Source organism: Hoplias malabaricus, chromosome 8, assembly GCF_029633855.1.
Source record: "Hoplias malabaricus isolate fHopMal1 chromosome 8, fHopMal1.hap1, whole genome shotgun sequence".
NCBI classification, from domain to species: Eukaryota; Metazoa; Chordata; class Actinopteri; order Characiformes; family Erythrinidae; genus Hoplias; species Hoplias malabaricus.
Window position 1 is genome coordinate 31,858,609 of NC_089807.1, and position 23,611 is coordinate 31,882,219.

The 23,611-nt window shown below is 38.6% G+C and overlaps 1 protein-coding gene across 3 annotated transcripts in view; it reads left to right on the top strand.

Moving 5' to 3' along the window:
* The window catches only part of ubr2 (ubiquitin protein ligase E3 component n-recognin 2), a 31,704-nt gene extending 10,491 nt beyond the window's left edge, over positions 1–21,213 (top strand). The window contains exons 11-47 of one of the 3 annotated variants that reach the window (XM_066678608.1): positions 2,223–2,321; positions 2,764–2,927; positions 3,034–3,133; positions 3,242–3,370; positions 4,194–4,377; positions 5,871–5,932; positions 6,018–6,128; positions 6,291–6,356; positions 7,092–7,214; positions 7,307–7,370; positions 7,487–7,611; positions 7,884–7,936; positions 8,035–8,137; positions 8,314–8,362; positions 10,088–10,242; positions 10,428–10,530; positions 10,613–10,722; positions 11,301–11,381; positions 11,462–11,643; positions 12,119–12,324; positions 12,842–12,935; positions 13,089–13,247; positions 14,075–14,169; positions 14,376–14,454; positions 14,539–14,687; positions 14,833–14,888; positions 15,012–15,108; positions 15,788–15,855; positions 16,043–16,178; positions 16,813–16,909; positions 17,378–17,505; positions 17,693–17,801; positions 18,361–18,417; positions 18,510–18,587; positions 18,701–18,871; positions 19,031–19,132; positions 19,359–21,213. In XM_066678608.1, coding sequence (XP_066534705.1) covers positions 2,223–2,321; positions 2,764–2,927; positions 3,034–3,133; positions 3,242–3,370; positions 4,194–4,377; positions 5,871–5,932; positions 6,018–6,128; positions 6,291–6,356; positions 7,092–7,214; positions 7,307–7,370; positions 7,487–7,611; positions 7,884–7,936; positions 8,035–8,137; positions 8,314–8,362; positions 10,088–10,242; positions 10,428–10,530; positions 10,613–10,722; positions 11,301–11,381; positions 11,462–11,643; positions 12,119–12,324; positions 12,842–12,935; positions 13,089–13,247; positions 14,075–14,169; positions 14,376–14,454; positions 14,539–14,687; positions 14,833–14,888; positions 15,012–15,108; positions 15,788–15,855; positions 16,043–16,178; positions 16,813–16,909; positions 17,378–17,505; positions 17,693–17,801; positions 18,361–18,417; positions 18,510–18,587; positions 18,701–18,871; positions 19,031–19,132; positions 19,359–19,500 — 4,086 coding nt within the window. In that variant the 3' untranslated portion in view covers positions 19,501–21,213. Of the gene's footprint in view, positions 1–2,222; positions 2,322–2,400; positions 2,500–2,763; positions 2,928–3,033; positions 3,134–3,241; positions 3,371–4,193; positions 4,378–5,870; positions 5,933–6,017; positions 6,129–6,290; positions 6,357–7,091; positions 7,215–7,306; positions 7,371–7,486; positions 7,612–7,883; positions 7,937–8,034; positions 8,138–8,313; positions 8,363–10,087; positions 10,243–10,427; positions 10,531–10,612; positions 10,723–11,300; positions 11,382–11,461; positions 11,644–12,118; positions 12,325–12,841; positions 12,936–13,088; positions 13,248–14,074; positions 14,170–14,375; positions 14,455–14,538; positions 14,688–14,832; positions 14,889–15,011; positions 15,109–15,787; positions 15,856–16,042; positions 16,179–16,812; positions 16,910–17,374; positions 17,506–17,692; positions 17,802–18,360; positions 18,418–18,509; positions 18,588–18,700; positions 18,872–19,030; positions 19,133–19,358 lie in introns of all 3 variants that reach the window. The other 2 variants (XM_066678606.1, XM_066678607.1) reach the window with 2 other exon arrangements.
* Positions 21,214–23,611: the final 2,398 nt, after the last annotated feature.

A 23,611-nucleotide genomic window follows, 5' to 3' on the forward strand; every position in this document is an offset into this window, starting at 1 on the left:
TTGCTGTTTGAATTTTGTGTAAACCAGATTCAGAGCTCAATGTTTTAATGAAAATTATTTTTAATAAATTGCTCTTGCTGCTTGTTTGAGATGTGGAGATCATGTGGAGTCAATCAATGAGTAACTGCTAGGTCAGTGTTTCCCAACCTTGTATTTAGATCTTAATGTTGTTGAGACATAGCAAATAAAAAAGAAATCAGTCCTTACGAAATGCACCTGGCAATTTTTGGTGCAGCACATTGATATTTTCTGTTTCTTGCTGTCTTTTCAACTTAAACGTGCTGTTTGAATGACCAGTTTAGTGTGTGAGCAATAGTGATGTGTACTGTCTATAGTAGATCATCCTTAGCCCTTTTCTACCAAAGGAACTCTGATGTCCATTTTAGGATTTTTAGAACCTGGGTGCTATCCAGCACCCTGGCCTTTGTTTCCATCCATTTTTATAAGAAGCGAGGATACATTATTAAGCCGAGTGTTGTAGGTTCCTAGTGTTGCTGCGGCTAAATTTAACGCTGGAACCATAAATTGGATAAAGTCATGTTTTATCCACTGTTTATAGTGGGTTCAGATATTAGTGATATGAATTCTTTACGTTAGAGTATTTTCAAGAATGGTTCTAGAGCCTTTCTGCTGAGCTTGTGCACAGCAGATAAAAGTAGACCAAAAGTGAATGTTTGTCATTTTGAGCTGACCACAGCCCCAGAAAACAGAATTTTCTAATCATTTTCCTGTTTATCTTTTCTTATTTGATAATAATGCTAGTCTCTATGCTGTACACTATATTACCAAAAGTATTCACTCACACATCCAAATAATTGAACTCTCTCAGGATCTCAGTGAATTTTAGCATGGTACTATGATAAGATGCCACCTGTGCAACAAGTCCAGTTGTGAAATCTCCTCGCTATTAAATATTCCACAGTCAACTGTCAGTGAATGTTGTGTCTGATGTCCTGTTGTGTAAAGCACACCACCAGTGGACTCTAGCCATGGAGACGTGTTTTCTGCAGTGACAAATCACACTTCTCCATCTGGTGATCTGATGAACGAGTCTGTGTTTGGCTGTTGCCAGGAGAACTGTACTTGTCGGTCTGCATTGTGCCAAGTATTTGGGCATTGTGTGTGTGGTTGTTTTTCAGTAGTTGGATGCTGCCCCTTAGTTCCAGTGAAAGGGACTCCTAAATGCTTTAGCATACCAAGAGATTTTGGATAATTTCATGCACCCAGCTTTATGGGAACAGTTTGGGGATGGCCCCAACATGACTGTGCACCAGTGCACAAAGCAAGGTCCCTAAAGACATGGATGAGTGAGTTTGGTGTGGAAGAACATGACTGGCCTGCACAGTCCTGATCTCAACCCGACAGAACACCTTTTGAGATAAATTAGGGTGGAGACTGCAAGCCTTCTCGTCCAACATCAGTGTCTGACCTCACAAATTTACTTCTGGAAGAATGGTCAGAAATTCCCACGAATACGCTCCTAAAGTTTGTGGAAAACCTTCCTAGAAGAGTTGAAACTGTTACAGTTGCAAAGAGTGAACCTTTAATCCTATGGATTAAAAATGTAAATGCTTTTGGCAGTATAGTGTATCTGGTGGTGATTTATGTCAACACTCCCTTGGTTCATGCTCAATGACCAATTTTCTTTGGTTCCAGTTTGGAACGAAATGTTCTGGTTCCTTAAACAATTTGTGATGGGTAAACATGCCAAAATGTCCTAAATTAGGATCAGGAAAGAGAATCAATCTGGTTCCATGTTGGTGGAAAAGGGCTACCTATGACCTCAGCTTTGACAGACTCTATTAAGCGCCACAAAGTCCTGTCAATGTTACAGGTGTATGATGGTGAGCAGATCCTAGAGCCAGAATGCTAAATGTTTTTTTTTTTTTCCCCCCCCCTGAGTCATAAAAAGTACCTCTTATCAGTAACTGCACTTCAGACATGGACTGTCATGTCCTGCCCTGCCTGAAAAGCTTCCCAGTAGGTAACACCCATGTCAGGTTGTGAGAGGTGTTTTTGCAGCTTTAGGTCTTTTGTCATTTTTATAATGGATGAAGTAATCATTTGATTAACTGAGTTCTCATGAAGGTCTTGTTGCTAAAACACTCCTCACTCGTTCCTCTTCACCACCCGTTTAAGCATGGGGCATAAGTAGAGGACGAGGTTTCCCCTGACCTCTGACCCAGAAGATGAATTTGCCCCCCCCACTTTCCCTTATTTAGAATTACCAGCGCCTCCAGACAGATTTTATGGAGGACGATCATGAACGCTTAGTGTCAGTGACCTCTCTGTCAGTGCAACTCTTCACCGTCCCCACCATGGTGAGTACCTCCAACCCACATATTCCTCCTCTCTTCTGCCTCTTTCTCCTCTCCCCCGCTTCCATGCTGCTGCTGGCAGAACTATGAGCGCTTGCAGAGCGACTATGTGAAGGACGACCACGATAGGGAGTTCTCCATCACTGATCTGTCTGTGCAAATATTCACCGTGCCTTCCCTGGTGAGTATACACGAGAAGATCCTATAGTGATGAATCCAAAAGACCCTTATAGCTGGTTATTTAAGTAATTAGATTCTTAGCGTGTCTGTTGAAAACAAATATAACTGTATCTTGTGTTGTCAATTCTTCAGGCATTGGTCTTTAATGATTTACTATTATTAGCTATATTCATTGTTGACAGGAGGATAGGAAAATAGAAATGTAAATTTTATTTCTATGTTTGCATTAAAAAATGTTATGGTTATATTGTTACCCACACACCAGGCGCGGATGCTGATCACAGAGGAAAATCTGATGACCACTATCATTCGCACTTTTGTGGATCACTTGAGACATCGGGACCTGCAGGGACGATTCCAGTTTGAACGCTACACTGCACAACAGGCCTTTAAATTCCGCAGAGTCCAGAGCCTTATCGGAGACCTCAAGTAAGACAAAGGTTTTTTTTTTTTTAAACTAAGAAAGAAAATAAATAAATAAATATTTGCATATATATATATGCTTATGCGGTGCTGATCAGACTTCTTCCTGCAGATATGTCCTGATTAGCTATCCTACAGAATGGACTGACAAACTCAGGGATAAATATCTGGAAGGATTTGATGCTTTCTTGGAGCTGCTTAAGTGTATGCAGGTAACCATGCATACAGTTTGTATGACTAAAGTGTGTTTGAAAGAATAAAGTATGAGAGAATTCATGTGGGCTGCTCCATATAAGCAAATTTAAAATGTGCTTTTGCAGGGTATGGATCCAGTAGTCCGACAGGTGGGCCAGCACATTGAGATGGAGCCAGAATGGGAGGCAGCCTTCACATTACAGATGAAGCTCACGCACATCATCTCAATGATGCAGGAGTGGTGTGCCAGTGATGTGAGTTCTGACAGACTAATTTACATACCTATACTTTCATACCTGTTGTATACCTAGGTAAATATTATCATTCCTGAACTTGGTATGTTTTTTATGTTACTTAATGTGGCCTTTATTACAGCTAATGCATAATAAGCAGCACAGTGTACAAACAAACACTGTCTGTCTTGTTGTTCATCACTGAGCTGAGCAGAATGCAAATAATTCTTGCTAAATTAATTGTTTATCCCAAAATACAGTGAGTGAGTAGGTCAGGTTCTATTTATATTTCTAGTTATTATTATATTTAATAGGAGCTGTATAAAAAGCTTAAAATTTATATAAATATTTTAAGTAGTCAGCGTAGTCATAGTTTTTGTATAAACACATTTTGTAAAGAAATATCACCCATTAATAAAACATTTCTAATGACTGTCTGCTTATACTAGGTGGATGTTGCATGAATAATTGGACCATACACATTGCTATGTAATATCTACTATAGTCTCTCTTCTTTACCCCAGGAAAAAAAAAACAATTGCATTGGATTGAGGGCAGAGTAGCTTAACTAAGATAACTTTTTATAAATTAATCTAAAATACATCAATTTGTGTGGATGTGTATCCTTCTTTGGGGGGCACACTGTTGCCGATGATACAGTATGAACATCTTTTGAAGCGGCATCTTTAGGAAGTGTGGCTCACATAAAACAAAGTGTGCAAAATGTACACAGAACATTTGTATTACTCTGATATGTACTAGTCCTCAGTGTAATGTTTGGATTTTTTTTTTCCTGCTGGTGGTCTTACAATGTGTGTGTTTGTGTATGTGGGTGTGTTTGTAGGAGAGAGTGCTGATTGAAGCCTATAAAAAGTGCCTGACAGCCCTGACTCACTGCCACAGTGGCTTTACTGATGGAGAGCAGCCTATTACTCTTAGTATGTGCGGTCACTCTGTGGATACTATCCGTTATTGTGTCTCCCAGGAGAAAGTCAGCATCCACCTCCCAGTGTCCAGACTGCTGGCAGGTGAGGGACATCAACATGTACTGTTTTGTGTCCATTACATAGATTATTAGTTTGTTGCCAAACTGCAGGTTTGTTAAATAAATAAATAAATGTACACACACTACTAATAAATCCTTTTTCAGATTAACTTAATGTGACCTCTAAATTTTTGTACAAGTTGCTAAAAAGAGAGAATTCAAAGCTAAAATTCACAACAGGAGACTGGTCCATGAATCGACCAATACATTTCTTGGTTCGATTAGAATAGGTATTTAAACAGTCCTCCACATCATGCTGTTTACCTTTTGACATCATGAGACCAAGACGACATTGCCATTGCGAGGCTTCAAACAGGATGTTCTCAGATGGAAGTGGCCGCTAAGCTTTAAGTGTTAGAGTGTCATTAGCAGGTTGCAACAAAGGCATAGAAGTGGACGTCCTTTGGCCACATCCCACACTGTTGACGGCTTTATTGTGAACAGTGTCCTGCGGAACCAGATGATAAATGCCACACAACTCCAGGCACATTTAAGGGAGGTGAGAGTCGTGAGAAGTGTCGTGCCAGACCATTTGAAACCGTTTACATCACTGTGGTCTGCATGCTAAGCGACCTGCCAAGGTATCTGACCACACCATCAGACACAGGCGTCATCGTCTTGCATGGGCCAGGGAGCATCTACGCTGAAAGTGGGACCAGTGTGCTGTTCAGAAATGAGCGAAAAACGCTGAGCATAAATGATTGCCGCCAACAATGTTGAAGATGTCATGGAGAATGCTTTGCATCACGCACTGTTGTTGCCAGACGAGCCTTTGGTAGTGGTGTTACAGTGTGGGCAGGTGTGTCTAATCAGTACAACCCAGATCTAATTTCATCTTCATGGACAACAATGCTTGAGCTCATCGAGGTCGCAGAATTAGGGAATGGCTGCTGGAAATTGAGGTACCTCAAATGGCCTGGCCTACACCTTCTCCAGACCTGAATCCTATAGAAAACCTAGTGTTGCCCTGTAGAGGCTCATAACCGCCCAATGGCTGGCCTTCAAGAACATTGGGATGCCGTGACTCGGCAGGCTATAAGTCGACTTGTGAACAGCATGAGATATCGTTGTCAAGCTGTAATTGATGCTCAAGGGCACAACATTTTTTGCTGGGCTATACCCTCCACTGTAACAAAACTTAAGCAACACATATGTTCAACTTAAATATGGCTGCCTCAAAGTCCTTAAATAAAACTATTTGTAAATGAATAATATCTTACTACCTTTTTTGCCACGAACATGGCCATATGGGCAGATATGATGTTATATACAAACTACCTACCTACCCACCACTGTTGTTGGCTTTCGTTTCAATAAATTGTTTGAGATGAGGAAATCACTATTGCCCTACATTCATGATATAATATCACTGTAGTTTGAACTTTTTTTTTCCCATAAATTTCACCCGAAAGCCAAATATCCCCTAACCTTTTGTGAGTAGTGTGTATATATATCTTGTTTTTTTCATCCCTTAAGGACTTCATGTTCTCCTCAGCAAGACTGAAGTAGCTTACAGATTTCCTGAACAGCTACCTCTGGTAAGTTTTGGAATTTTTTTTTTTTTTTTTTATGCATTCCTTTTATGTTGTCTGTTGCCAACAGATATCCTGTGTTCCTCCACAGAGTGAGCTTAGCCCTCCTATGCTGATTGAGCATCCACTCCGCTGCCTGGTTCTCTGTGCCCAGGTGCATGCTGGGATGTGGAGAAGAAATGGCTTCTCATTAGTCAATCAGGTAATAAGTCATGCTGTTAAATGCTGTTAATTATTAATATAAATGGGTTTATTACGTGACTACAAATTAAATGCACACTAACTGACCCTTTTGCCGCGACCCTGAAATGGAAAAGCGGAAAAGATGTATGTATGTAACTGACCCTTTTGTTTTGATTTTCAGATATACTACTATCACAATGTGAAATGTAGAGTTGAGATGTTTGATAAGGACCTCATAATGCTTCAGGTTGGCATTGGTTACATACACTTTCACTGGCATCCTTTTGTGGTTCCACCAGTCTTCATAGTTCTCCACTGAATTAAAACGTTATGTATACAGAAGGTTTAACTTTGACAGATGTAGTGTAAGTTCGTATTCCAGTAGGCATAGTAGGTTTATTGTAAATGTTACATGCCCTGTACGTAGAAGCTTTTTTAAACGTTTTACCAGCTCTGAAAAGTGATCCGTTCCCTTTTAATTTATTAAATATTATATCTGCTTTAGCATCTGTCAGGTTGCATGATTCTGATATGAACATTATCAGGGAAAGATAATATAGTAACTTGTCACAGAAAACCTAAAAGTAAGATACCGATTGTCAGTGTAGACTGGTCCAAATTTGAAAATTTTCAGAGACTATTAGGAAAAGAAAGTTTCCTTTTAGTAAATATAATCTATCACATCAACATACGTCTCTGTGAATAGACACTGAACTGCACAGTTAGCCCTAACTAGTACAACATGTGCTCACATTTCACCCAAAATGCGTGATGACACTACAAAAAAATTGCATACTTTTGTATGGATAGTGGCTTCTAGAATAAACTTTATATTCTCTTATTATGATGAGCTCAAATATTTGTCATCTAACCATACAAACATTGTCCTTTGGTGCTGTCAAAAAGTATTATAGCTATTATTGCTTTAGTCTGATTAAATGTTTAGAATATTTTTCTGATATGTTTTTTTTTGTGTGACCAGGCGGGAGCCTCAATGATGGATCCTAACCATTTCCTGATGATTGTACTCAGTCGTTTTGAGCTTTTCCATATTTTCAGCTCAGCAGACTGCAGGAAAAGATACAATAGAGAGAACGCTAATAAGGTCTGTGGCATTTTTCCTTAGGAATCCCAGCTCTTACAAGTAATTTCCATGGTCTGCCTGTTTTTATGTGGGTTTTCTGTGTGGGTTTTCAGGATGTGGTCCAGCAAAACAGCACTTTGATTGAGGAGATGCTACACCTCATTATGATGGTTGTGGGTGAGTTCACATCATTCTAGAATGAATTATAGATATTGATGGGAATGTTACTTGTTGTCATTGATGTACTGCTTGTGTTCTGACAATATGTGGGGTCTTGTTATCTTGTATTTCAGGTGAGCGCTTTTCAGCAGGCATTGGGCAGGTGGAGAATTGTGATGAGCTAAAGAGAGAGATCATTCATCAGCTTTGCATTCGGCCCATGGCACACAGTGAGCTGGTTAAAGCCTTGCCTGAGAATGTGAGTGGATTTTCACATGCCCATATTCTCATAACTATGGGTTTAAGTGTTTTATACTTTATGAATAGCAAAAGTTTTTTGAATATACTGAATAATTGCTTGATTTTGTCATGATTTGGGAAAGCTCTGTGCCATTTGAATGTCATGTGAACTATGCTATTCTCTGATTATGACAGTATAGAGTGTTGAGCAGTTTTTTTTATGCTGCAGCTGACACCTAATGTCAGCTTAAAAAGTGATGGAAAGGCTTCACTTATCTGTTTCCCCCTCAGGAGAATAAGGAGACTGGGATGGAGAGAGTCATTGACAGTGTTGCTTTGTTTAAGTAAGTGTACACTTTATCTTGTTTTTGTGTGATTGTTTGGGGGCCAGGTTGAAGTAGACGGCTGCTGATGTTGCCCTTAAACTCTTTTTGACCAACAGGAAGCCAGGAGTAACTGGCAGAGGACTTTATGAATTGCGGCCAGAATGTGCCAAGCAATTTAACCTCTACTTCCACCACTACTCCAGAGCTGACCAGTCCAAGGTACACTGTGCTCCAGTACTCGCTACTCACATTATCAGTTTTTTCAGTTAATGGAAAATAAATATACACAAGAGGATTTTAAGATAAGTATTGTTAATAATTTTCTTTATTTATTCTGAATACAGAAAGGCTCGGTTGCCTTGCAGTAAAAAGGATGTTTGTTTTATTTGATACAGGCAGAGGAAGCCCAGCGAAAGCTCAAGAGGCAGAATGGCGAGGACTCGGGTAAGATCTCCCTAAGATTTTTTATATCTGTTTGTGCATCTGCAGCACATCCACAGCTTGCTAAATTTCAGAACTTGCTCTTGAGCTTCTTATTGTGTTTGGATTTTTTTGTTTGTTTGTGGTAACCAACAATAACACAAAGAAATATACTTGCTGAAAATGATCTCTAAGTGATTTTATTTTATGTCAAATCTGAAAGTACAGGTGCGTCTTTAAATTGGAACATCATAAAAAATATCTATTTCAGTAATTGAATTCAAAAAGTGAAACTCATTATATAGATTCATTACAAATAGAGTGATCTATTTCAAGCAATTATTTATTTTAATGTTGATGATTATGGCTTACAGCCAATGAAAACCCAAAAGTCATTAGCACAGAAAATTAGAATAATCAACACAAAACCTGCAAATGTTTCCTAAGCCTTTAAAATATGGTCCCTTAATAGGCTACACAATCATGGGGAAAACTGCTGACTTGACAGATGTCCAGAAGGCAGTCATTGACACCCTCCTGCTGTATCCAAGCATATTAATGGAAAGTTGAGCGGAAGGGAAAATGTGGTAGAAAAGGTGCATAAGCCACAGGGATAACTGCAGCCTTGAAAGGATTGTCAAGAAAAGGCCATTCAAAACTTTGGGGGATATTCACAAGGGGCACCACACACAGATGTTTTCAGGACAAGGGCTACAACTGTCGCATTCCTTGTGTCAAGTCACTCATGACCCAGAGACAATGGCAGAAGAATTTTACCTGGGCCAAGGAGTAAAAGGACTGGACTGTAGCTCAGTGGTCCAAAGTCTTGTTTTCAGATGAAAGTAAATTTTGCAAGTTCCCAAAGTCTGGAAGAAAAGTGGAAAGGCACACAATCCAAGCTGCTTGAGTCTAGTGTGAAATTTCCACAATCAGTGTTGGTTTGGGGAGCCATGTCATTTGCTGGTTTTGGTCCAATGTATTATATCAAGTCCAAAGTAAGCAGGCCATCTACCAGGAAATTTTAGAGCACTTCATGCTTCACTCGGCTGACAAGATGTGAATTTCATTTTCCAGCAGGACTTGGCACCTGCTCACACTGCCAAAAGTAAAAACAGTATTACTGCTTGATTGGCCAGCAAACTTGCCTGACCTAAATTGACCTTTTGTCAAGAGAATGATGAGACACCAGACCCAACAATGCAGATAAGACGTTATCAAAGCAACCTGGGCTTCCTCAGCAGTACCACAGTCTTATCGCCTCCACGCCGTGCAGAATTTATGCAATAATTAATGCAAAAGGAGCCCTGACCAAAAGGACTGCATATACCAGTGCTGGGCAAACTATGGCCCCCAGGCCATATAGAGCCCATTAGGCTGTTTTATCCGGCCCTCAATATTTATCAAACTGTCCTAAAACTGCATTAATTTCACCTTTTATCCAGTCCACTAAATGGTTCACACCAAACACTACTGACCTCTGATAAAGCTGAGTCTGTTAGGTCTACAGATATTCATTTGTCACATTTGCCATTAAGTTGAGTGGTACTACCCCTCTGGAGTCACCAATCACGCCAGCGTGATCTAACCACTTGACTGGTTACTTGACAGTGACTTGACATTCTGTATGTAATGAATCTGAGTTTCACTTTTTGAACTGAATTACTGAAATAAATTAACTTTTTGGTGATATTCTAATACACTGAGATGCACCTGTAGCAGTTGAGTGCAATGTGTATCTATGTGTTACAGCTTTGCCGCCACCAGTGCTGCCTCCATTCTGCCCGCTATTTGCCAGTTTGGTGAATATCCTACAGTGTGATGTGCTGTTAGGGATGTTGGGAGCTGTGCTACAGTGGGCTGTGGAGCCCAGTGGAGGACACTGGTCTGAGTCCATGCTGCAGAGGGTATGTATTAGCAGGGTAAAGTGAGTTTAAAACAATGTTTCCTGTGTTGGCAAATTATGTAAAAATGCATTAGTTTAATTTAAAATGAACAAATTAAGTTATCAGTAGTTTCCTTTAAATAATGTGCTAATTTTAAAGGAAGGCTCAGTAGCGTTCCAAATATTTATAAATGTTTGCTGGTCCAGGTTCTACACTTGATAGGCATGGCTCTCTTGGAGGAACAGCAGCAGATGGAGAGCAGCTGTGACGACAATGAGATAACCTTTAACTTCACTCTCAAAATCTCCCGTAAGTTGCCTGCGTTAATGTAAGTACACACAAGTGCAAACGTGTCAAACAGATGGTTCAGTATTTGATCTTTTTGGAACAGGCCCTGGTGAAGCCCCTAGCAATACTCCCAGTATCCTGGCCCTGTTGGAGACCCTGCAAAATGCTCCTCACCTGGAAGTGCACAAAGATATGATTCGCTGGATCCTCAAGGTAAACTACATTTGTATCACTTTTGTCAGTGTTTTTTTGTGTCCACAAGGAAGCAGTAAAATGATTTTATCTTTTAGTTTTGCATGACTTAGGCTAGGGTCCATTTTCATGCATGATAATTTAACTATTTGAGGAACAAAAATATGAAAAGAACGGATTTCTGGCTGCCATTTCACATTTCAATGAGGTAGGCCCTTGGGCAGTTTTCCGAGGTACTGCCATCTATTTTAGTTTATTTCTATGTTATATATGTATGATAAGTAGTTTCACACTTATATTTTGTAATGTTAACAGCTGAACATCCACTGAGAGATGTTAACTGGTCTGTATCTTTTCCCCATGCTAAAGTAATTTGCTCACCACAGTTGAAGTTTGGTAAAAATTTTGACTTTTTGTAAACTTGATTGGTTATAGATTTCTGTCTATTACAGTATTGGCGAGCAACCTGGTTTGCCTCTGTGGCTGAATACTATTTCTTAACAGATACTAGCAAAAGCTGTGAATGCGAGAGAACTGGGAGAGTAGCAATGTTATCGGATCAATTTCTTATTTTAAAAGCTGAAGTGTTTTGTTGACAGATGGTGGTCAGCATTAAAACCATGAGGGAGCGCACAGCTGCTGCACCTTCTTCTGAAGGATCTGGACACTGCCAAGAAGAGGTTTGTCTCTGGCCTATATTTTACACCTATGCATCCCTTAGTGTAAATGGATGATTTCATTCATTCCTGGGTTTGTGCAGACGGTACGAGATAAAGACAAAGCTGAGAGGAAGCGGAAGGCAGAGATGGCCCGTTTGCGCAGAGAGAAGATCATGGCTCAGATGTCAGAGATGCAAAGACACTTTATCAATGAGAATAAGGAGCTGTTTCAGCAAAGTTTAGAGGAACTGGATGCTTCTACATCTGCATCCCAGGACCACAGGTGTGTACAACTGGGGGACATGCATGACTGTGTGTGTGTGTGTTTTTAATAATTTTAATTATTATTATTAGAACTTTTTACTTTAGTGCATCAATGAGAATTAGGTTGTGAAACCAAGCTCTGTCTCTGGTTGGCTCTCTGGGCTGGTGTTGACAAACAAGTGTATTGTTGTCGAGTACTGGGCATTGCCAGTATGTTTCATTTTAGCGCGCCTGCTAGCTCCTGTATTTTGCTCCTTTTAATTTGTAGATCTCTTGGCAAAATATGAACTTCAAAGAAAATGTCTTCGTTTACTTTTTTACTAGAATGACTAAGTATGACTAACTTGATTTCACTGTTTTTTTTTTATTGATAAATAGAAATAAATACCTTGTTGACTAGTTTGTACAAGCTTTCATAAACATTCACAATGTGCTAGTTGTATAGCTCTAAACATTCAAACAAACTTACAAATGTCTTTCATTTTGTGGTACAGCCCCAGCTCATGGGACAGTGCCTTGGTATGTGTGGGGCCTCGGCGGTGGCGTGCAGGTGGAGGAGAGAGAAGGCAGGTGGTTACATGTATCTTGTGTCAAGAGGAGCAGGAGATCAGGCCTGACAGCAGAGCCATGGTTCTTGCTGCCTTTGTCCAGCGCTCTACAGTCATGTCCAAAAACCGCAGGAGACCCCCTCATATCCCTGGTAAGGACCATACAAATTTTGACCCATTTCTTTGAAATGAATTATTGATTTATAACTAACGAGCATAAAATCAAAAGTAAAATCCAATGTTTTGATATTGTCCTTGGAAATTTGTCCTGAAAAGTAGTAGAAATTTTTATTTTATTTTTTAAATTTATCTCATACCAATGTTTTAACAATTCTTTACTTATTGTTAATTAGTAATTTGTTATTTTTTAAGTTTATATACAGTTTATAAACATGATTTAAGGCTGTTAATTGTTTCAAGATGACAGATATTCACTTTAAATCGGGTCAAATTGAGGTTCTGGCAGAGTTAAATATTTAATTGCATATATTTTTATAGCTTCTAGAAATTGTTATTTGAACTAGATTTTTATTTATTGGCCGTTTTAAGCAATAATTAAATTCTGTAGACTACTTGATAATGCTAATCAGATGGCTACACTTGTCTGTTAGTGATGGCACTTCAGGAGCTGTTTTGTTACCTTGAAATAATTAAGTGTCTTAATTGCAGAGAGCTATGACCCCCTCTTCATGCACCCTGACCTGTCCTTTGGCGCACACACGGGTAGCTGCGGACACATAATGCATTCTCACTGCTGGCAAAGGTGAGTAGTTCAAGAACACCCTACATGTGTACTACAAATTCTAGTTTTATAAATTATGATTAAATATGGATCTTTCTAGTATTGCTAGAAGCTATGATTGCAAATGGTCAGAGTTATCACTCCCTTTAAACTGTGTAATGTCTTCTCCTGCAGGTACTTTGAGGCAGTGCAAGCTAAGGAGCAGCGCAGACAGCAGAGGCTACGTGTGCACACCAGTTATGATGTAGAGAATGGAGAGTTCTTATGTCCACTCTGCGAGTGTCTCAGTAATACAGTCATCCCTCTCCTGCCTCTTACAAAGACCTCCTGCTGGTACACATGCACATAGAAAAATAAATGTTTATCTATAGATCTGTTGGACTCACATGGATGATTTCATAGTCCATTTCTTTCAGAGGTTATTAACATGGATAATACGCCTGTGGTATTGCATAAATATACATATTTTCATTATTTCCTTGCCAAATCTGGTCACAGTTTAAAGCAGACAGAAAAGGTAGTTTGTTGTGCTTGGTTTACCTTTCAAGCCAGTTGGGTGTTTTGAAAAGCGCAGGTGATCATGTGACCGTGACATGTCAATCTGATCAGTATCAGTCCTGAATAGAGCTCTTAAGCTGCACACCATTAACTTTTCTGTGTGTAGACAGGTCACCTGTCACACAAGTTTGCAGTGCCATTAACTGAAAAAGATTTTGAAGTGGTTCTGATGATATATTTGTAGTGGCAGTGTTCTGAAAGTATAATATTGCAAAGCTTCAAGACACTCCCTAATAAACAATGCACAGTTTTTCTTTTTTGTTCCCATAAATAAGTACATATGTTTTTGTGACCAGTCCAAACAGACCAGGTAATATAACTGTTTGAGGGACAAAAATTTCAAAAGAACTGATTTCTGGTTGGCATTTCACATTTCAATGAGGTAGGCCCTTGTGAGTTAATGACGTCTATTTTAGCATGTTATGTATGTATAATAAGAAGTTTCACACTTATATTTTGTAATGTTACTAAATGTAATGAGAGATTCTAACTGGTCTGTATCTTTTCCCCATGCTAAAGTAATTTGCTCATCACAGTGGAAGTTTGGTAAAAACTTTGACTTTTTGTAAACTTGATTGGTTATATGTTTGTGTCTGTTGCAGTATTGGTGAGCAACCTGGTTTGCCTCTGTGGCTGAATACTATCTCTCAACAGATAAAAGCCTTGCAATCTGCTCACAGAAAGGCTAAACCTACAAGTGAGTATTTCAGTGCATTGTGTGTGATTGTGTCTGTTCAGAATATTGTATGAGCAATTGCATACATGTAAAATGTTTTTTTGCTTTTTTTTATTTATTTATTAATTTATTTATTTATTTATTTTTTTTTAAAGCTTTGCCAAAAACATCTGCAGAGCACAGTATTTTGCTATGACAGTTTAATATATTTTATTGTGTATCTATAGATGCTGCAACAACAGATGAGACAAAGGCAGTGGAAGATTATCCTCCCCCTGAGGGCTTCAGGTTGGATCACACACCAATGTAAGCAGTCACATTTTGTTTTTTGTAATTTTAATAGAACATTGTTCATTCTTTAAATGTCAGAGATGTTACGTGCTTTGGCAGGAACCCTTATTCAAGCTCCATAAAGGAGATGCTGACAACATTTGGCACAGCAACATATAAAGTTGGCCTTAAGGTGCACCCTAATGAGCAGGATCCACGTGTGCCTATCATGTGCTGGGGCAGCTGTGCCTACACCATACAGTCAATAGGTCAGTACACAATTTCTTTTCCATTCTTTTATTTATATATTTAAAGACTGAGAATTGCTCTGGCCTTCAAAATTCAATAAGGGTTATTTTAAAAATACAAAAGATTTGGCTTATTCCTTTTAATAGATTATCTTATGCTTTACAGAAAGGTTATTGGTGGATGAGGAGAAACCATTGTTTGGAAGTTTACCCTGCAGACAGGTAATACAACTGATACTAAGCTAAAATGAACATTAGTTTTTTTTAGACTCCAGAACTGTCTCACATCTCTTGTTGGAAATCATTTATTCAGAACTTATTTTGCTGTGTTTGTTGTTTGTGCAGGATGACTGTTTACGTTCCCTGGCCCGGTTTGGCTCTGCATGCTGGACTGTCTCCTGTCTCTCCACTGTACAGAATCATTTTATTCGACTGTTATCCGGTACTTTTTTCCTAATGATATTCTTTTAGCTTAAAATACTTATAACACATTTGTTTGTATGATTTCAATACAAATTCATAATTTTACCAAATTTGGCCAAAAACCTCACCCATATTTCATTTTACAGAGTCTTTTGATGTATTAGCAGTTTTCAGTTTAATTTTATTAATGCTGAAATGAGTATTAAATCTAACTCTTACTCTCTTACCTCTGCCTCCTTTTCTTGTTATTTTCACTCACTCACACACACACACACACACACACACACACACACACACACACACAGCTTCTGAGTTTGGCTCGTTTGTGCATTACTGAATCCATCCACGAATCTCTTAAATTGTTGAAGTGAGAATATAGATGTTTTTTCTGAGACATAAGCTGTATTGCGCTACCACTTATTTTCTCGGTTAAAACGTGTATGTATGAGTTTTTCCACGTTTGCTGCTAGTATTTTTCTTTGACATTTTTACCCTGAAAATTAACAGATTTTAATTCATAATTTATAAAAAGTACACAGATACACAGCATTAGCCAGTGTGTCATTCACACCACACTTCACATTTATTTACCTCAATCTCACAAATACAAGGTATTACTATTATTTTAACTTGTGATTATTATATATATATATATATAAAATTGATTGTATTTACATTTATTTGTATGTGTCCTGCAGCCCTGGTTCCTGATTCCCAAGTGGAGAATTCTCCCTGCATTTTAGATGTGGATATGTTCCATCTGCTGGTGAGCTCACCATGTAAACCCTCCTTGTTGGAATAAAGTGAATCTGTTTGTAGGCTAGAATTAAGAGATTTCCATCTAAAAAACAAATATAATGTTTTCATTTTTTGTGTATTATCTGTTTTTATTATATTAATGAGCACTGTGTTTTTCAGTCTCTCTGCCAACTGTTCGTGTGTGTGTGTTTCAGGTGAGTCTGGTGTTGTCTTATTCTGCAGTGCACTGCCAAGATTCGTCAGGCCTTAGTGTTGATGCTGCTCAACTACATTTTATTCACCTGGTCACTGTGGCTCATCTCGTTCAGATTCTGCTCACCTCTGTACCAGGTCAGAGCATAAGTTCCAGTTCCTTCAGGTCAGACCTTGTAGAGTTTGGTGGCTTTGCTGCTCAGGCATGTTTAATTCAGCTTGGATCTAGCAGTTTTAGCAGGTATGTTAGAGCAGAAAAATCACCAAAATCCTTGGGGGCTCTGGCTCTTCTGCACTGTAACCGAACACTAATGTTGTATATATCATCTGTTTTTACATTGCCACAGGTTTGGGCAGGGCTTATAAAAATGTTCCTATATAGGACCATATTCACATAGTAATATGCATGTGTGAGTGTATGTTTTATCTTGTAAAGGATTGCTTTGTATTTGTTTTTTTTTCCTGGCTCCGCATGTTATCTATGCTTTGACCCAATCACTGTGTTACTTCCTAAACAGTACATGTTAAGGTCTATATAACAAACAGTACTACATCACTATATTTTGTACTACATAGTGTAGAAAATGTTGTTTAAGATTCAGCCATAGTGGTTTGATGTGTAATTGCAGAGTGACGCAGATACCAATGTACAAGTCTGCACGCTCACAGTATAAACGTAGTCTATGGCATAGGCTCAGCTTCGAGTCAATGCAGAAGTATAAATCGACCTTAAATGTGAGTAAAGCTATTAATGACCATGGTGTTTCTACAGCGGAGCTAACTATGGAACAGGAGAGTGGAGGAGTGGAGCATGAAGAGGAGGAAAGTGTCTGTCTCTTCTACAACACTTTAAAGACTCTTCTTGGCAGGTGAGGCTGCTTACATGGCAACACAGCAATTGGAAATGTATACAATATGATTAGGTTGTGACTTGCTATTGGTAGTTTAAAAAAAAAAACATTAGTGAGTCTGTAGTTTGACTATAAAGTCTGGCTTGTAATATTTTGACTGAATGTTCACTATTGAACCCTGGTGTGATTATTGTCATACTGCAGATTTAAACTCTAGACAGTTCACCCTAAATCTTGTTGTGAGAAAAAAACTCTAAACAGGCAATTTCATAGTTTAATAAATATAAATGTTTAGTTATATTTTCAGAACAAGTTCAGATCAGACCACAGCATGTTCCATGGTCGTGTATGTAATGTTAGGTGTTGTTGCCAAGATGTTAATCATAAAATCTATCTAATCCGTTCTGATTCTTTATTATTATTATTATTATTATTTTGTTTTTGTTGTTTAACATCCTGGTGTTTTTTTTTGTTGTTTTTTAGTAGCCTGTGCGATGTGAGCTCAGGGTGGCACCTCTGGCATTGTGTAAAGGCAGGAATCCTGCCCTTTCTGAGGGGAGCAGCTCTCTTCTTCCACCATCTCAATGGAGTGCCCACTCCACCTGACCTTCACGGTAGTCCTCACAGCATAACATATGTAGAGGATGTGTTAACCAATTTTTCACTTATTTTCACAGCCATTTGATTTGGCTGTGACTATGAAGTTAATTTCAGTTTGAAATATCTTTATGAATAACCACAGTTATGTACTAAGGCATTCTTCTTGTTTATGTGAGCTTCTTCGTCTCCAAATCTGTACAGCTCTAGGAGCAAGTGAATGGGAAACACTGTGTTCATATCTGTGTCTGCCTTCCAACCTGCTGCAACTCTATTATAATCACCAAGATGTTTTTGAACCTCTTCTTCAGGGGTAAGACAATACTGTTTAATTTTTGTATATATTTGTTTTCTATATTCACTCAGATTACTGTAACATACGTCTGTCTTGTAATTTGTGCCTCTAGATTTTTGCAGTGTTTTTAATGCCTTTGCTGTTTCAAAGCTTCTGCCCCTTCATTTTATGATTTTAATAATTCAGTTTAATTGTAGTTAAGTGCTTCAGAATGTCCAACCTACTGCCAGATCAGAAGTATAAGGGATTATCAGATCATGGTGCCATCACCATAGCAATGTAAACCATCTATTACCTTCAGCAGACGAGACATACACACATTTCTAATGCTAATTGCCTAGTTGGCTAGACTAGATATCATGTAAGCCAAAGATAGTCCTGCTCCAATATAATTCTACAAAAGAAAACTGTGGAGAAAGTTATTTTCAAAATTCGACTGGAAAGTGTATTATGTTTTTTTTCTGCATAAATTCAAAGTACATTTGTAACAAAATATAAATAATTGGTAACTGGATGAAAATGAGTGGACAGTGGCTTTAATGGTTTGAGTTAATGAGCTGTTCTTCATGATCCTTAGGTGGTGCTCTCATCCAGGCATGCGCCTGTGCCTCCAATCTCCCGAAATCCTAATAAGGTGCCTTTTTTATTATTTGTTTATGGGGGTACTGATCGTTTTTAAAGTTTTAACTTTTGTACTAATAATCAATGTAAATCTCTCCTTTCTAGTTTCCCAAGAGAGTCTAATAGACTAATTGAGCTGCCAGAGGACTACAGTGCTCTCATCAACCAAGCCTCCAGCTTCACGTGAGTTATTTAGCTCCCACAAGTTTGAGATTAAGGATTTCACCTAGTTTTTGGCAGTTATTTTTGCCCTGTCAGAAAACACACATTGCAAAACTCTCTTCTCCTTTCTCTAGATGTCCTAAATCAGGTGGGGATAAATCTCGTGCACCGACACTGTGCCTGGTTTGTGGCACAATGTTGTGCTCTCAGAGCTATTGCTGCCAGACTGAGCTAGAGGGAGAGGATGTAGGAGCCTGCACCGCTCACACGTTTGTCTGTGGAGCTGGTGTCGGAATTTTCCTCAGGTTAAGAAACGTTTCTGTGTGTTTTCTTCTTAGGTATTTGATGCTTTATATGACTGTACGTTGATTTCCAGGTCTGGAGGTGCTCATTATGTATCCATTTGTGTTCTGTGTGTGTAGTTTGGGAGGATGTGTGTGTTCAACACTGCTCTTTTGTTACAGGGTGAGGGAGTGTCAGGTTCTGTTCTTGGCTGGAAAAACTAAGGGCTGTTTTTATGCTCCTCCATACTTAGATGATTATGGAGAAACTGATCAAGGGCTCAGGTGAGAGAAACGGAGCACTATGTTGTGTAATTTGTGTAGTAGAGTCAGTATTTTAATAGTTTCATCCTTAATAATTTACTTTTATGCCTGTTTTTTCCCTCTTTTAAAGGTTACTATTTTTAGAAGCGTATTTCAGTATCTGAAAACATGGCATATCTCGTTTGTTCAGTGATACTCCCTATGTGTATTTTTCATGTATTTTTCTCTCTCTCACTCTCACTCAAAGACGGGGGAACCCTTTGCATCTTTGTCGAGAGCGCTACAGAAAGATCCAGAAACTGTGGCGCCAACACAGCATTACAGAGGAAATTGGTCATGCCCAGGAAGCAAACCAGACTCTTGTGGGCATCGACTGGCAGCACCTGTGACATTGCTTCCGATCCCAAAATTTATATGCTAATACCAACCCGGGTATCTGCACATTTACAGCAGACGTTGCTACTGCAACATCGCCTCTTGCACACTCCTTTTCCTCCTTCCTGTTTTCCTCTACTATAGAGTGGATGAATGCATGAGTTTTCCTTTTCTCTTTTTTGGGAGGTGTTTTTCCCTCTCACTTTGTTTTTCATTTGATATAAATAAATATAAAAAAAATATTAAAAAATAATAATAATAAAAATATAGCCAAGGTATTTAACTGCCTGCAAAGGGTTCTGCAACACAAATTCACAGATTAATTCTTCAATAGGAATGCTATTTAATTTCTGTTTGTCCCAGATCTATTAAATTATTTTTAAGATAGTCAGCTAGTATGGATTTATTGAAAAGTTCTCCAATTGCTTTAATATAAAATAATGCTGGTGTTTTCTTTGAAGCAAGCACAATATTCCTCAATGACCTCTGGGTCTCAGTAGTAGCCATAATGAATTGGCGCCATCTTCAGGCCACGAGGGCCTGCTCACCCTCCCCTGCTGTTCCCAAGCACTGCAATATCTCTGCTGAGAGCACCCTGCTGCAGAATGCTCTTTGAAGTGAATACAAGCTAATGTGAGTCCTACGAGTGCCTGGGATGTCTGGATTTGTGTTTTTGCGCTGAGAGGTTGTGTTTTGGTATGTTTGGTGGGTGTGTTTCCAGTCTGTTTACGTGAATTTGATATTTTTGCAACACCAGTGTCAGTTGTACATCCCACTTTTATAGTTGTTATTTATGTGTTTCTTTATGTACCTTAAGGGAGGGAGCCATTTCATAATCGCTCATCTCCAAAATCTTTTGGATTTTGCTTTTGTGCTTGAGGAAGCTTGTGCACATTAAGTTTTTTGTTTTGTTTTGTCCTCTCCCCCTCGGCCCCCATACTGGCTGATTGATTTATTTCAATATTCTAACAAATCCTTCAGATGTTACACAAACAGACCCTGATTAAAACTGTGATGGACACTCCTCCACATCCCAACATCAGGTCAGAAAAAGTTATAAAAATATAGGAAATACCAGCATGTGTACAGTACGTATTTGTGGTCTGTTTGCGTGATAAACAAAACGAATATTCTTAGCAAGTGCTGGAGTAGAATCATGTTTCAAAATCGCAAAAAATTTGACCTATTTTTTTAGGTCATGGCTAAATGCTAATTCTCATCATATCACATGTATGAATGTTATTTTCATTTTTTGAAAGACCAAAATTAAAATCAGCAACACAAGTTTGAGTTTGTACAATGGAGAGTATGATGAAGTAAATGTATGTATGGTACATTTTTGTGATTACGTTGACTGCAGATGTTGCTGTTAAAATGCATTTTGGTCTGTGTTACAAACTAGATCATGTAATTGCTGTTTATTATTATTTTTTTGTTTGTATTTAAAGACACAGTTCCTGTTGTCTTTCAGGATATGGTGATGATGATGATGATAAATTTTGAGCATGGTGTTGAAAAGTGGTGCAGTGTCCATTTTAATCAGGGGACAGTTCTCATATGCGTGCACACACCATCTCAAACAGGTTTCCCGGCGTTTCTGTTCATCTCACAGTAAGCATGTTTCTTGACACACCTCTAGTGTTGCAGTTGCATCAATATAAAGGACATCAGCGACATACTTGTTAATATGTGAATTATTGTATAAATGGGTACCTTGTATTATATTGTAAACAAAATTAAATAAATAAGAAAAAAAAACTAAGAGGACTGTGTTGCATCCAAGATTACACTGGGAATGATTGTGAGTCAGATTTTGCTTGAACAGGTGCTTATGCATGCAGGTAATTGAGTGGGCTTAAAAGCTTGGCCAGGTGGGCTTATTGGTTGTATGGGTAGAGTAATTGTGCTAGAGAAGTGTGTGACCCCATCAATTATAACTAATTTTGCTGTGTACAGCTCTTCTCCAGCATGCCCCAGTTCTGTCAGATATTTTTGCTCATCCAGGAGCACGGCAACAAAGAGGCTTAGAGATGCAGTGAAGCTCCATTCAGGTTGTATGACAGTCAGACTTCACTTTGTTTGGCAGAGTATTAACAGCATATTGAAGAAGTGTGTCTATGGTCTTATTGCTTTTATAAAAGAGTAAATCGAGGTTTATCTGCCTTTTGTCAAATGAACTTAGCACACAAGGGCAAGTTCTCTTTACAAATGTGAAGTAAATCACATAAACTTTGCAATATTTTGATTTACCCATGAAATCACAATCAACATCTATACTTTTGTTAGATCTGCTCATTAGCTTTTCATTTCCCTGAAAAAAAATGTACTCGAAAAAGGATCATTTATTGCTATCATCAGAAACTTGGTTTTCACGTCATTTCTTCAACTTTGGGAACAGGTTAAAATCACTCAGGGCCCAGTCTGGCCTGTAGGGTGGATGACTAATGTGTTGGAATCAACAATCATGTACAGATCAATAGTCATATTTTGTCAGCATACTTGTATTACTTATTGTTCAGCTTTTTTAGCGATTGCAACAAATAACCAAATTGTGCTTTTGATATTTTTTAACGATTATGAAAATACCACTTTCTCGAAATACTATAGAATTACACACAGGTCTAATACATTATAGGAGTGTTCTCTCTGTGTCTGCGTGGGTTTCCTCGGGTGCTCTGGTTTCCTCCCATGGTCCTAAAACACATATTGGTAGGTGGATTGGCTGCTCAAAATGTCCATAGGTGTGAATGTGTGATGTTGTCACCCTGTGAAGGACTGGCTCCCCCTCCAGAGTGTGTCCCCACCTTGCTCCCAGTGATTCTGGGTAGGCTCTGGTCCCACTGTGACCCTGAACTGGATAAGCGGTTACAGACAATGAATGAATAATAAATTATAGAGGGAACTTATGGAACTTAAGGTCTAAATCAGGGTTTCAGTCAGATTTCAAAAAGAGTTATTCAGGGATTATGAATTATGAGTCATATGTAAAGGGCCATTGCAGAGAATCTTATCTATTCGCATTTGTATGCAGTGATGGTGAGAGGACTTGATACAAATAAATATGGCCTTACTATTATTAAAGAAAATAATCCATGTACACCTTGTGGGTTTAGCATGTAGTGTTGATAATGTTAGAATACATTACGTTTTGAGGGAGGGGTGAGCATGTACCTTATACCTTGTATGTTTTAAAACTATCATAAAACAATGTTTTAGGCATCGGAAATTAATTCATAATCATATTATGTAATGCTTTCCCTTTTCAAGGCTTTAAAATGCCAGAGATCAGGTTCCTGTGATCACAGCTGTGAATTATTCTAACTTAGAATGGAGCTTTACGGATTTCTTTGTTCTGAAGAATAACTATTTCATGCGAAAAACAGTTCCCTGGTTCACACTGGCTACATTAGTTTCACAGATCTAGGTGATTACGCACAAACAGAAACACAGCAGCACTGGACAGAATATTCCAGAAGGTAGCTGTTCATCCTGAGCGCTTGGAGAATGGGGTTGCTCAGTAGGTGGTTCCTGCATGGGACCAACCCAAGCTTCTTTTGCCCTGTACCTGCGTCAGAGGCACCTGTCCCTGAATTTCACCTGACCAGAGGCTAAGCTCCTCTTTAAAGCTGCTTAACTGCACTTATCTCCTCAGCCCCTCTTTATGGACTTTGGAATTGAGAGAAATTCCAGATGACATATATCCTCTTCCTTGTATCCGTGCAACTTTCTCTGCTACCTGCCGAGGGTACTGCTCTAAAGACTGTATACGTTTAGACATGTGTTGAGTCTTTAGATTTTGTCCACCTCCTGAATTGATCTGAGAATAACATGAATAAATACAGTGGAACCTCTACCTACGAACTTGATCCGTTCCATGACCCGGTTCGTAAGTGGAAAAGTTCGTTTATCGAGTCAATTTTCCCCATTTAAAATAATGGAAAAGCAATTAATGCGTTCCAGCCCCTACCCCGAAAGTCACCCTTTTTGCACTGATATATGTTTACAAAACTCTCAAATTAGTAAAAAAAAATGCATATAGCATTACTAAAAATAAAAAAGAAACACAGTGGTAACAGTAATAAAAAGAAATAAAGTTTTAAGTGGTTACATATCGAAGACGTGACG